The sequence below is a fragment of the Coloeus monedula genome, assembly GCF_965178545.1.
Source record: "Coloeus monedula genome assembly, chromosome: Z".
Classification (NCBI taxonomy): domain Eukaryota; kingdom Metazoa; phylum Chordata; class Aves; order Passeriformes; family Corvidae; genus Coloeus; species Coloeus monedula.
In genome coordinates, this window is record NC_138822.1 from 9,162,084 (window position 1) to 9,177,147 (window position 15,064).

A 15,064-nucleotide genomic window follows, 5' to 3' on the forward strand; every position below is an offset into this window, starting at 1 on the left:
CAGGTAGAAGTACCCTCAGAGCAAAATAAACACAGTGTTACTTTGACAAATTCTAACTGCTAAAGTCTGTTTACAAAAAAATATTTACTCTTCCTGCCTAAAGTTCCAACTCCCTTAAAAATTCATTTAAAAAACAAAAGCTGTACTCTTCTCCCTACAATTATCTCCCCAAAATATATTTTCCAGAAATGTCGTAATTTGCCATTTCTTCTGTTACGCTCTTTCACCACTTTTCCCTAAAACATGAAAAAATCATGTTTTTCTACATATTTCTCTTTAAAAGTTTTTCTAAAACATGCAAAACAACATATAAGGCTAGGAATATGCAACTGTTTGTCCTCTGAGAGTTCCTCTGAGCCTTGCTAAGCATTTTTCTAGAGTGGAAAATATTCTCCACTTTAAAAATGAAGGTGTAGGTTCATATAATGAAAACTTCACTTCAGATTGGAAAGTGCCATAGAAATTTTAAAAAGTAACTAAAGTTTCACTGACCTTATTCCTGATTAAAGAATTTGTTCTCAAGAATCAAGAATTTAACTTACCTGCTTATGATCTCTTTGCAACCTAAATGGCTTCCTTTTTTCTCAGAATTCAAATCCACAACTTTCAAGCCTGCTTAAAAATAATTAAACAGTTGATGAAATAAATGAGCCTCTGTGTCTACCAATCAATCCACAACAGTAAGTAGCAAATGTGGAACAACACAAGTTATTAAAATTTTAAGTATTACATACTCTGTCTTGGTGAAGTCCTACACAATTTCAGTTTGTATTGTACTGTTGGATGTAATGATTTAGAAACTTCCTTCTCAGAACCCAAGGAAAAAGTAACACAAACAAGTTTCACTTCTCACAAACTCACAATCCTGTTACCTTAAAGTGAATAATTAAAGAATAATACAACAGGAAGCACATTTGCTCCTTTATAGGTTAAATTTCTTTATACTTTTTATACCTTTGAAATTTTAACTGAAAGATGTATCTAAGAAGGAATATCGGTATTACACAAGTGCTTCTTTTCAAGAGTGTAGTTGGATTGACCTGTGTTTGCAACCAAGTCTTAAGATCTTAAAACAAATAAAACCCTTTTCATTAAATATTATTATTAGTAAAAGCACTGTGAACATGCCTCCTCCCTTTCAAAACATTCTAAAAGGCAGTCTTTCTTCTTTTAAGAGCACAGGAAATCTAACTTTATTTTTAAAGGCAAAAGAACAGTGTAGTACATGACACGTGATAAAGTTCATGCCAGTAGGATTTATGAAAAGGGATTTAAAAAAAACAATATAAAAGGATCAATGACTTGCTCTAAACATAACTATAGTCTCAAATTACAATTTTTCTGAAACATGTTTGTTTTACCAGCTGAATTTGCAGTGTTGAACAAGCTTGTTCAGAAATTACTCACAGGTAAAATGCTGAAATGATGAAAGTGCTGTTTGTATCAGCGGGGAGGTGGGTTATTGGGAACAGAATTTTTTTACCTTGATTTTTATATATTGCTACAGTTTATGCTGACATATTTAACAAATTAGCAAACTGGATCAGCAACACATAGCTAGGGGAAAATATGATCTGTACCCAACTACTCATTCAAGGCTTTATGCTGGGGAGTTTAGTCAAGACTTTTAAAATCTAACTGCTCTGAATAAGCTTGCAAGGAAGAAAGCATGAGACCAATGATCAGCTAAAAACAATGAGACAATCTGATCAAGATAACAGATGCAAATATAATTAGGCAATGGGCTAATTGTTCTGTTAAAAAATCTTTGACTCAACAGATACATTTCACTCTCTTGCAATAGAAAACATCATACCACTCTTAATCAGGAGAAAATAAAATTTAAAAAAAGAAAAAAGGCTGATGGAATAGTTAGAAAATATTAAACAGTGAGAAAAGTATGTAGAAAGGCTCCTGATGAGAAGGGAGAAACACCTGCACCAAGCATTCAAACAAGAATGCAGCAACCCACAGAATAACAGCCACTTTTTGTTTCAAAATTATACATAAAATAATTATTTACCTTCTATCATAGATAATGGGTGAATGAAGGCAGCTTTTTCTCTTTCAGAGTCCATCCTTGTAATGATTAGTATCTGTATGAAGACAAGTAAAAGGAAATCTAGTAATATAAAAAAATTCTTCTTTCAGCCTGCATACATCTTTCTTTCTCCTTTGCACAGAAAACACAAGATTGAATAAACAGATGGCAAAAATAGAAACTTAGTTTTCCACAATGACAATCATAGAATATCTCAAGTTGGAAAGGACCCAAAAGGATAGAGTCCAGCTCCCTGCTTCTCACAGGACTACCTAAAACTAAACCAAATGACTATGTCTAAGTGCTTCTTGGACATGGACAGGCTTGGTGCTTTAACCACTTATGTAGGAGCCTGCTCCAGGGTCTAAGTGAAGAATCTTTTGCCCAATATGTCTGAACTTCCTCTGACACAGCTTCATCCAGTTGCTTGTGTCCTATTGCTGGTCACCAGAGAAGATATGCACCTTCCCCTCTGCTGTCTTGCTTGAGGAAGGTGTAGGCTGTGATGGGGTCACGCCTCAGCCTTCTCTTCCCTAAGCTGAACAAGAGAAGTGACCTCAGCTGCCCCTCCTCTTGCCCTTGAGGCCTTTCAATGTATCTTGGTCCCCTTCCTCTGGACACAGAAAACAGACAAGTTTGATATCCTCCTTGTATTGTGGCACCCAGACCTGCCCCCAGCACTCGAGGTGAGGCTGCCCCAGTGCAGAGCAGAGCGGGACAATCCCCTCCCTTGCCCGGCTGGTGATGCTGGGCCTGATGCACCCCAGGACACGGGTGGCTCTCCTGCCTGCCAGGGCCTCAGTCAACCTGCCATTAACCCAGACTTCTAGTCTCTTCCCACTGCACTCCAGTCTCTTCTCTCCCAATTTTTATGTATAACCACAACAGCCCCACTCCAGGTGGAGAATTTGGCACTTGCTCTCAGTATAGTTCATACAGCTGGTGACTGCTCAGCTCTCTAGTCTGATTCTTCTGTAAGGCCTTTCTACCTTCAAGAGAGTCCACTACTCCTCCTAATTTAGTATCATCAGTAAAATCACTTAATGTGCTTTTGATTCCTGTGTCCAGATGACTTATAAAAACATTTAAGAGCACTGGCCCTAAAACTGAGCCCTGGGGAACACCACTGGCCACCAGCCTGATTCCATTCACTGCAATTCTTTGAGCTCAACCAATCAGTCAATTGGTCACCCAACCCAGTATTACGGACTTGTCTAGCTCTGTGATGAACAGTTCATCCAGGATATTGTGAGAGACAGTATCAAAAGTCTGCTAAAATTAAAAACCACACTCACTGGCTTCCCTTGGTCAACTAGATGGGTCACCTTGTCATAAGTGGAAAAAGAAAGGAAATTAAGTTGTTTAAGTAGCACTTTTCTCTTGTGAGCCTGTGCTGGTTGTGGCCAATGACTGCACTGTCTCATGCGTTCTTCAGTAATTCCCAGAACAACCTTTTCTATAATTTTACCAGAGGCTTCCTTCTTTCCCTTCTTGAAAACTGAAACAACATTTAACATCTTCCAATCAGCTGGAATCTCTCCAGACTCCCAATACTGCTGAAAAATAATGGAGACAGGTCCCACAATGACAGTTTTGAGCTCCTTCAGTAGCCTGGGATGAACCCCATTGGGCTCTATAGGTCTATGCACATCCAGATGGAGCAGCAAGTCTCAAAAAAGTTCAGGATTGGCTGAGAGTTTATCATCATCCTCAGTCACAGTCTTCTAAAACTGGTCTCTGGGGATGGAAGACAGAGACAAGAAAAGGCACTGAATGTCTCTGCTTCATCTACATCCCTGTTTGTAAGGTGACTAACCTTGTCGAGCAACTAACCAATGTTGTCTCTGATTCCCATTCTGCTCCTGACTGATTTAAAAAAGCATTTTTTGTCATCCTTCACAGTGCTGGCCAGCTTGAACTTCAATTGAGCTTTGGCCACATAAATTTTCTCCCTACAGGAGTGAACAGCCTCTCCATAGCCACTTCATGTCACCTGTTCATAAGTGACTTCCAAAGTCCACACATGTTCCTTTTCCACCTAAATTCTAAAAGATCCCTGCTCAACCATGCCAGGCTTCTGCCTTGCTTGCTTGGCTTTTGACATGTTGGAATTGCCTGTTCCTGTACTCAGAAAAGATGGCTCTTAAAAAGTGACCAGCATTCCTGGACCCCAATACCTTCAAAACCAGATTTCCCCTGGATCTTACTAAGTAGCTCCTCCAGCAGTCTCAAATCTTCTCTCCCCATATTCAAGGTCTAAGTTTTGCTGGCTGTTTTTCTCCAACCATCAACAATTTGGAACTTGGGTGTATGTGTGCATTATTATTCTGAATAAAGCTCTTCTAGAAGAAACCTTAAATGGGAATATTTGATTGAAAATAAAAATGCTACTTAAAGATAACTGTCTAAAGATATTATACCACACTATTACTATTGTACTAGACAGATTTGTCACATTATAAGCACTATCCTTTATGGAGACAAAACTTCAACTAAAGATATCTAGAATTTAGCCTGCAAGGTACTGATGTACTGGAGGGAGGTACTGAATGTATTGCTGAACTAATTAGAAAGATTTTCCAGTCCGTAGATAGAGTCATTAAAGAGTTCTTGCCAGAGATCTGAGATTCATTAAATATTGCTTAAGACGAAAATATTGAAAAGGATTAGAGTCTACCAAACTGACACAGTAATAAAAAGAATCACCACCAGAGAAGGTGTTTACCTTGTCCATCATTTCAACCGATACAAACTAAACATGTGCCATATGATGTATATAAAGAAGAATATGTACCTACATACATACACCAGACTTTCTGACACAACGATCTCTGAACTTTTATGCCATTGTATAGACACTTTTTGTGGTGTACACAAGATTTTTAAGAAGGCACACAGCACTGTCTGTTTCTTAAGACTAAAGACATAAGATAATCATATGTGTAAATATTAAAAGCATGTTAGATCTTGCCAGAAAAGAAATTCTGGTCAGATAGACAATCATAAGGCAGATTTCAATTTTCCAAGTAGGTGCACAGAAGAGCCACTTAAGAATCCACTGGCACCTTTATAAGCAGTTTTGGACAACTGCATTTAAAAATGTAGACGTGCTTTTCTGCACATAATTCAACAGGAGACTCATTATACGTTCATCTAATTATATGCTAGATGATCTAGATGAAATTTTTTGTCATGTCCTATCTAATCATAAGTACAAAGGTAATGAAAGATAGAGCAAAATTTTATTTTTCTAAACCAGCAGTAACTTCTTCCTTATAAAGGAAATGTACCATTACAATCCTGCATCAATAACAACTTTGGCTAATAAAAGGATTGCGATTATCATATTTCACATCATATTAACTGATACTGATGTGATATGGTAGAACAGTAAATAGTTTATTGAACGCAACTTTTACTTTTTATTAAAACCAAAATACTCCTACCTGTTCTGGCTCATTGAAACCTGTCTCTGAATGTTAGGAAACAGTAAACAATTAATAATTGTTAATGAAATCATATACAGCCTTACATTGCACGCATATCTCTGCATGACTAAGTGAAGCAAGCAAGTAAAAGCTCAGGAATTATAGCTAAAATTTAAAAAAAATCACAGCTAGTAGAGTTCAGAAGAAAAGCCAAATTATCACTGAGCTGACATCAAGATGACAAAGTTCTCATAAGCCTTCTACTACAACATAATCCTAATGTCACAAAGCAAAATGTGTTGCTCTTAAGAAGAAGAAAAGGATGCAAAATCATCTTAGTGTGTCTGTTGAAGGGCAGACAACAAGACAATAAATTTATTTTTGTTGCTTTGTTTTAATTTTAAATTCTAAAAGGGTGTATAATAAGCTGTTATATTGTTCTTCTCAGCAAAATTCAATCAAAAGATGTAAAGAGCACCTACTGCAACTCTTAAAAGAAACACAAGAAGAATAAATCCTCGGGAAGTGAAGTATGGAAAGAAGCTAAAATAAAGTAAACTTAAAGAGCTTTTTTGGCTGTGTTTAGGAGCATAAACTCTATTCCAAACAATTAGAACACTTAAACACTGTGCATTTCATTCTGTCTGTTTCCTAATGTGATCAGTATTCTGTAAAGAAACAATAAATATTCTGTAAAGGAAAGAGGTATTTTGCACTGTGTTGTATCACCCAAAATACTCAGATATCCAGGAAAGAAAATATTTGGATAATTTGAATATCGTCCAAAGCCCTGTCTTCCGTGCCCAAGTTATCACTCACAGATATTTGCTTTTTATGTAACTCAAATGCCAGGAGGTTGGCCTGATAACCTCTGCTTAACCAGCATATCTGTGGATAACAACACTCACACTCTCCTTGGTGTATGTGGAGTACACCACAGTGTACAATCACGCAACCGTGAATTGTGCTATGATTCTCTCTATGTCAGATGATCGATACTTTCAAGTAAAAGGTTATATTATAATTTTTAGTTACTGATGTGATACAATATACTTATCAGGAAAACAAAACCACCTGCAACAAGATAAATCCTTGGCAGTGTTAAAACTCTTTTCCATGTTACTTCATGCATGCAGCAAGGGGAGATTTGATCAAACAAAAACTTGTACTGCTGTGACAAAGTTCTTAAAATTTATGTTACCCTTAATAGATACCATGAGGTAATTACTAGGCTTTTTTTCCATACACAAACACTTGTTAAAACATAGTTTTGCAATTATTTATATAAACTGGAACAATTTTGTTTGCTAAGAGAAATTGGTTACATTGTTTGTTAACCTTAACACTGTGCTTCTCTCCATAACTTTTCATCCAATTTAATATTTCACGCTGAAGTGCTGTTATTTTGGGATGTGTTTCATGCTTTTTCTGGCTGCTGTATTGCACAATCTTCAACTGCCTCCAGATATTATTCAAACAGGATTCTAAAATGTTTTTATAGATATCCTTTGCCTTGGACAAATAACCTGTTAATAAAGCAACAAAAGAAGTAAATGCAGTGACAAAAGATAATTGTCAAGCATTGTGTGCAATATGTACATCAATTTAAAATCTATGTGACAGTATCTTGCACAAAAACAGATAAAAATTTAATGACTCCCCAGTATGAAAGGAGAATATGACCACTAATCCTGTACATAAATGGCATTTTTAAGACTTTATGTAGTATCTGCTATGTAACTCCAGCTAGAATTATACAAGACTACATCCTAAAGCTGCAGATGCTAGCAGCAACACTGTTACACTTAATTAACCTATATCATTTATATTAAGTAACAACAGTATTTCTATCACCATTGTCTAAAGCTTTTTTGTCCTGTGTTTACCTCTCAGATAACTCATTATCACAACTATTCTCAACTTTGAATGATGCCTTCTATGTATAAATGGTGAACAATGCTGGTGTTATTTGAAAATGCATAAAGAATAAATAAATCCAATACAACTACATAATGAATCACACAGCACAATGTCCTGGGTTGCAGTGTATTCTACTACCATCCTCATGAGCTGTTGAAACCAGGTGGGGCAGTGTTTCCTTGCCTCCTCCCTCCGGACTATCTTCTGCTAATGAGCCCATCAATGCCTGGCCTCATGATTCATCATCCCACTGGGAGATGCTCCACCCAGAAGGAGGAACCAAGCATTTCATCCTGGATATAATCTGAGATTCTGAGCACCACAGCCACCCCTTCCACTGGATTCCCAGAGGACAGGAGCTACACAGCCACCACTGGACCTTCTGAGGAAGAGCAGACCCCTCTACAGGACCACCACTTCAACAGAACCACATCCAACACTTCAGGAGGACTGCAGCCACCATCTTATCAGACTGCTACCAGCACCCTGACTAACAGGGTGTCAGGTTGTATCCTGACTCTGTCAGTTTGAACCAGCGTTTTCTGCCTTTTTTAAAAATTTCCCTATTAAATTGTTATTCTGACTTGGTGCCTCCCACTGGTTTGTTTTCAAACTAGTACACACAACACCATAACAGTGAAGACACAAGGCCTACTTAGTATCTTGCTCAATTTTCTAATTTTTTTTCAGATCTTTTTTACTTGTACAGTTTCCTGTGTGAGCTGTTGCTCAGGTTTGGAAATACAGGTGGTTTCTGCAATTCTGAAATATCATCTAGGAGTGGTTCTGCTACAATAAACAGTGGAGGAAGAACTGTTCATTTTTCTTTCTCCCATCCTTCTACGTCATTTATAGTAAGTATAGAAAAGAATTGTGCCTAGGATTCTACTTATGTATTCATTCTGTATTCTTCTTCCTACTCTTTTGTTGTTTATAGAAACATTTAAGGAAATACAAAATAATTTAATTTTCCTACAGTTCAGTTCATGGCAGATGTCTTACATTTTACATCAATTTTAAGGAAACACCATCCATCAGGGGATAGTTCAGACTGAAATTAGATGCTCCGAAGCAACTTTATCTCCTATAAAGACAGAGGGAGTCTGACTTTCCTAGGGCATTCGTAAGCACTGACTTCAGCTTCTTATGGATCTATCCTGACAGAGGTATCTGAAAATTCACAATACACAACTATGGGAATTTACAAGCTCAGCACTATCATTTCAGGCATTAAACTGGGTTACAGTGGATTGCCATATTCCAAATTTGAATAAGACCAGAAAAGCTCAAAAAAAACTTCTACGTAAGTCCAATGTTGTACTTTTAAACGTCCTTCCACATGACACATTAGATAACATTTAAGATTTTGCTTAAAATGCTCTCAGATTTAAGTACTTACTTCCATGAAGCCTAATGCTATTTTGTGTGGAGAGTGTTCCACACTCACAAAAGATATATGGCAGATAGGGAAGGACTTGACATTTTTGCATTCCTCCATTTCCACACAGAGATTCCAAAGAAAATTTGTCATTCTGAGATACAAGACACATTACACATGTGGAAGTTCTTAACAATCCATGGAATAACATAAACAATGGTCTATCAGTCATGAACTAAGCATATACCCCAATGACAAAGAGTCACAGCTACAAACATGAGGGATGGTCTGCAGAACACACACAAAGCTTTGGTTTTCTGGATATCATTATTCAGTACTGAAAACAAACCTAGAGCTGTATCCAAGCCACATGTTAGTAGCAGATCTCGAACTGTCACCAGCAGGTGTACCAGAGCAGCATGTCTGAACAGCATGATCTCCTTCTCATCTATTTTACCTTTACAAATAGAAGACAGAGGTGTGGTCTACAGAAAATTTTACGACTTATATAACATATATACGTAATCAGTTTAAAAGATCCTGGTATCTAAGCATTTTCATTAAACACACTTAAACATAGATAACCTTCAAAGGTTAACTTTCAGATCTGGTGGTCTTTCCAAATAGCTTACAATATAGCATAACTTTTCCCAGGTCCTCTGACCCAAAGCAAGTGGCACACAGGGAAGTGTTTTTGAAAGGTGTGTACAGATACATGGTGCTTTCTGGAGCAGGAGATAACAGTTCCCCATGGCATATCATTAAAACCACATTGCTTTACTAATTTTAGTGTGGCAATTCTCTACACCTAATTAACATCTCATGATGAGAATCTTCACCTTCAAGAAGGTAAATTTGGATGACATCTGCTTCTTCTTAGACCCATGTAAATCAAACCATTTATGGGCTTCCTATTCTGTATTATGTATCCATTTTGAATATATATTCTAGGACTTGATTGAACCAGACCGAATTTCTAGTCTGAAGACAGAAGGTATTTTTGGGAATTGCACTCAGGTAATGGTAGCATTCATTATCATAAACCAGATATTTTTGAAAATTCAACTGCAGAGTAAGCGTGCTTAATAATGAAATACATACTTCAAGATGCTAAAAATGGTTGAGGAAGATAATTAAAGTGTAAATTACTACAGCTGAAGGTGCATTCTAGGAGGAAAATAGTAGCTAGTTCTGTGTACTGGGATTAACATAACTTTTAATTCAAAAAGACAAGCAAAGCACTTAGGAAGGAAAAATCAACTTAAGGACACAACATACAGAAGGACTTAGCTGGAAACTGCATGAAAGGCTAAGATCTTGCAACTACTCTACATCGAAATACAGAAAGTGAATGTTCAGCTCTGTCAGTGAAGGTGCTGAAACTGAAGGACTATGTCCAGCTCTTTACATCAAACACCATAAAAACTCAGTGAGGAATACAGGTCATTTAGAAACAAAGTAACACAGTTTTATGATGAAAGACTGGAACACTTGGTGATAGTTGATGCAGAAAAGACCAGCAGGTGAATAATAATCTGCTAAGAGATCACTACCAGCATAGTAAGTGATTGTTTTCTATGTTCACTCAGGGATTAAGGGGCAAATAGATCAGAATACTCTGGAGCAAAGTGGAATAAGACTGGATATTGTGAAACTACTTAAGACAAGGAAGCAAATAAAAGAAGTATGTTACCAGGGAGATTTTGGTATCTCCTACAGAGATAGAGAAATATTCATTAGGAATGAATAGGATAATTTCTTCATTGTTTCTGTGGGCCTTTCAGCAAGAAAGTTCTTGTTTCCTTCTGTTGTTTTAGTTGGGAAAAAATGCAATTTCTATAGCATGTAAACTGCATTTGAGAGGATGTAAGTCTTCTTAATTAATCTTGAATTGAAATACAGACTCTTATATTTTTTTCCGTGATTCAGAGAAGCAGTAGTAATTCTCTGTATACTTTTCTCCCTAATGTTTTCCTTTCTGTGATTCACTGATACAGATATAGATACCATGTTTGTCCCTCACGTTTGTGAAGATGGTGTTTACTTTTTTTGTAAGCTCCTTCACATTGAGAGAACACTGCTGCTGACAATTTTAATATGGTAATACTATAGATCACAGGCTGTCATTCTGCAGGGCTAACTACAGTTTCTTTTTGTTTGCCTTCTTTCTCATCTGTGGTTTCATGGTCGTTAATGTTTTCTTTGAGAAAAATACATTCAGCACAGAAAGTAATGAAGTTGAGACAGCAGGAGTTTATTGCATAATCTGTGACACAATATAGAAACTTGGCAGGTGGAAGACAGCCTAGTATGTTATCCTTACAACTAGTTCTCAACTATGAGCTGTACAACTCGAAAAAGAACACAAAATAATAAGTAACTTTCTAAATGTTCCTCAAACATAGTCTCTAATTAAGTTTTCCTGACTCTCTCTTTACAGTCAAAAATCTTTGTAAGGGATCCCTAACTTTGTTGACTTTCCTTTTCACTTTTCTGCGTTTATTGGGCTTTCACATGCCACATAGGAGAGAAATGAAGTCAGAAAGAAACCAAATTATTACGGATTTCTTTTCCTTCTCATTTCTATATGGGCATAGTATTTGGCAGCATGCAGGTGGTAATAAAATATAGCTACTAAAAGAAAAGAAACAACAAAACCACACAGAAAACTTTTAATTTTAAAATCTAGCATGTGAAAAAAATTTAAACATTGTTTGCTAATGACATTTCTGAAGCATATGTAAAATATTTTAAAATGAAATCCAATTAGAATACTTTTATATTGCAATATGAGGTTAATAAAAGTAATGCTGAACAACAATGAAACACTTTTAAAATAAAAGAAGAAATCAATTGTTGTAAGTCTGTAAGATAAACTGTTAAAAGATTTATCATTAATTTATAAAACACCTTGAATCTTGTGTCACCAATTAAATCTGTATTGGTTTTAAAGAAGAAAAGATGTTTTTTAAAAAGACATACCCTGTTTAAAATTATCACATATCACTTTCTCTTGCTGTTTTAAGAAAAACCTTGTATGATCAAATTTAACACTGTCAAAGCTCCAAGTAACAGAAGCAAGTACACCCAGACGTGTCAAATCTTTTAGTACAGGAATGGCTGCTTCTTCCAAGAGGCAGTATGCCTGGCACTGGCTTTCTGGATAACACAATGAACAAAACATAATAATAAAGTTTGGTTTCACATACCACTACTGGACATGAATATTCAAAAGACCTAGCAAAACATTAGAACTTTATCTTGCTCATGAAAGCTGCAACATCAATGGATAAAAAGTTGCTTGCCACAGTCTCCTGAGCGGCAGCAATCAGCTGATCCTCACAGCAGGCAACCACACTGTTCCACGCATTTCATAACAGGATCAAACTGCATGATGAGAAGTTAGGATTTTCTACTCCTGTGACTCACACTAAGATTGTTCTACTACTCAATTGTTCTACAGCCTGCTTCTACATTGTAGTCACTTTCAAAATGCTAATTTTTGTTTTGACTGCCAAAAAGCTCTAATTTTTCCCCCCAGCTGCATTAAAGGAGTCTTGCTTCAAAATTTATTAGGAAAAAAAAATTAAAAAATAAGCTTAGAGCTATGATTCCCATCTCAGATGGGAACAGATGAAAAGACTACTCTACTCTTTCACTGGTTCTGTGAAAGAAAAACCCATTAAGCACACGGTTGGAACAAATGCATTTTCATGGAAAACCAAACTAATCTGTGCTAGGCCTACAACTTCCTAGGGCTGGGTATTCGTAATTTGAGGCTGTAAAATAGCTTGGATAAGTATTTTATGGATTCTCCTCTACCATTTATACTGCATGAGAAAAGTGTTGTCAGCTATGCTTTTTGATACAATGCCTTGTACAACAGCCAGAGTTCAAGGGGTGAGGCCCAGTCATGTATGAGATAAATCCATAGTTTATTTCTATTGTGCTAAAGATCTTTCCTTTCAAAATGACTACTGATCTCTTCCATCTCCAATTCTCATTTACTCTGTCAGACAAAAATGTGCAGAACAATAAATGGAAGGTAGTGACTGGCACTAAGAGATTTCATGCCTGCTAATTTTGATCAGACATAACTCAAAGTCTGAGTTACTCTTTTTACTTTGCATGCAATTTGCTTTAGTCCTAAGATGGACCTCCACAGCATGCTCTCACCTCTGTGCCAAAATAAATATCCATCTACTTGCAGTACTACCAGTTACAAAGAGAAGAGACTAAGTCTAATAATTTCTGTACTTGTCTGAGCAATACTATTTAATATGAACTTATATTGCAAAACTATATAGAATCATAGAATCACTAAGATCGACTCTTAACCCAGCACCACCATGTTTACTAAACCATGTTCCCAAGTGCCACATGCACAGGTTTTTTTAAACTTCCAGGGATGGTTCCACCTCTACCCTGGGAAGCCAGTTCCAATGTTCCAATGCCTGACCACCCCCTCAACGAAGAAATTTTTCCCCATATCTAATCTAAACCTCATCTGGTGCAGCTTGACACCGTTTCCTCTGGTTCCTGTCACTTGTTACCTGGGAGAAGGTAAAGCAGTTCCAAAAATAGTATACCTGATGCTAGAATATTGACAGTGATACTGTCTTCATTCTCTTGGGTCTTTTCCTCTGTTTTTACAGCCTCACAAACAGAAACATCCTCTTCTTGAACATGCATATGCTGCTCTTCAGGCTGTACCACTAAATAATTAAACCACAAATGAATATTTAGCTCTAAATATCACAAAAACAGCTTAATGAATAAGAAAACTCTTAAGCCACTTTGTAAGTGACTCAACATGCAAAAATATTTTCAAATAAGTTGCTTCTATGACACATAAATTTTCTCTTCCTAAATTCTTTATTGTTTTCATGGGCTCATACAGTATAAAAAAACCACAAGACACAAAAACAAATTAGTCCCTGTCTGCCTTCACAGCCCAAGAAGTGAGGCATTATCAGATTAGTCTTCCTAAGGACAGAAACACAGAGCTGGGAAAATTAAGGAGCTGGTACTACCGCTTTATAATACAGCTCCATAGGAAACCTCGTATACCTTTATGCGGAGAAAAAACATGTATGAGAGAAAAGATGCTGCTGACCATAAGCAGCTCAAACTATGAAAAATACATCAGTGACTGTGAGCAGAAAAGGTTAGACACTGTAAGCCAAGCAGAAAGAACACAGAAATTGCAAATGGAAAAAAAAAAGAGAGAAAAAAAAATTGCATATTGAAAATAATTTTTCTCCTGTCTTCTACCTATATTTTGCAACTTTTTAGTATTTCTAAGTGGCCCTCCCTTCTTCCTGATAGATATTGATACAAGAGCTACAACTTCTGGCCACAAATCTTCTTCTATCTCTTTGTTTCTGAATTTCTTTTTCTGAGAGAGGTTCTTATTGAATAGTTGTCTTCTAAATATTGTTGATTTTTCTACTTAAGCATGTCAGTTTCCTCAGAAAACAAACCAATCATACAAAGACAGAAAGAAAAGAAAAATGAAATTTTTATTCTAGTTAACTTAGAAAACTTGTCTTATTTTGAAAAGCTATCCGGGGTTCAAAATTGCACCATTGAATTGCTGCTACTGCTTCCCTCGTGTGTATTTTCTAAACTAAACATAACACACAATGATATCTTTAAAAAATAAGGCAAACAACAAAGAGACCTACAAGCAATGCTGGCCTTACTAATTTTAAGTTAAGGTTAGAATGACCCTTAATAAAAACTCTTAATTATTGCAAAAGTATGTGATGATTTACATAATTTCTACATTGATGTAACTTACAGCAGACCTCCGTATTTTAATGGGTTCTCTATATATCAGGCATAACTGATCTGCAACACTGGGGTCTACCTGTGCACATATCCTAACCTGCATTGAACCTACTTAAGCTTCCCCAAGGCTATTCGTGAATGCGACACAGCTTGTTTTTCAATACATTTGGATTCCTTGTTGGGCGACGCAGCTCTGGCCAGACTTCACTAGATGGCAGCAAAAAACCTCAGGTACCTGCGCCTCTTACTTGTAAAATACGGATTATTTCTTTCTGACGCCATGAAACGCTTTATTCATCTCCGACAGTGTCAGAAACAGATTAATTTTACCAAGAAATAGTTAATTCCACAAGATTACATAAGCTTGCAATTAAACAAATATCCCAATGCTACAGGAATTATTGCTGAAGCTTTTATGTAACTTTTTTTTTTTTTTTTTTTAATGCTGGGACATTTAACTAAAACAAAAATAAAAGCTACTGTCAAAATTCTGCCATAAAAGTC

General features: G+C 36.5%; 1 protein-coding gene across 1 annotated transcript in view; it reads right to left on the reverse strand.

Annotated features, from left to right (window-relative positions):
* SHOC1 (shortage in chiasmata 1) overlaps positions 1 to 15,064 on the reverse strand; it is a gene marked incomplete at its 3' end in the record, with an annotated part of 44,993 nt that overhangs the window by 11,757 nt on the left and 18,172 nt on the right. Inside the window, exons 12-17 of the mRNA XM_082301148.1 lie at positions 13,357 to 13,482; positions 11,750 to 11,926; positions 9,117 to 9,224; positions 6,808 to 6,995; positions 2,024 to 2,096; positions 543 to 612 (exon numbers count right to left, since the gene is read on the reverse strand). Of these exons, the coding sequence (XP_082157274.1) occupies positions 543 to 612; positions 2,024 to 2,096; positions 6,808 to 6,995; positions 9,117 to 9,224; positions 11,750 to 11,926; positions 13,357 to 13,482 (742 nt within the window). The remainder of the gene's footprint in view (positions 1 to 542; positions 613 to 2,023; positions 2,097 to 6,807; positions 6,996 to 9,116; positions 9,225 to 11,749; positions 11,927 to 13,356; positions 13,483 to 15,064) is intronic.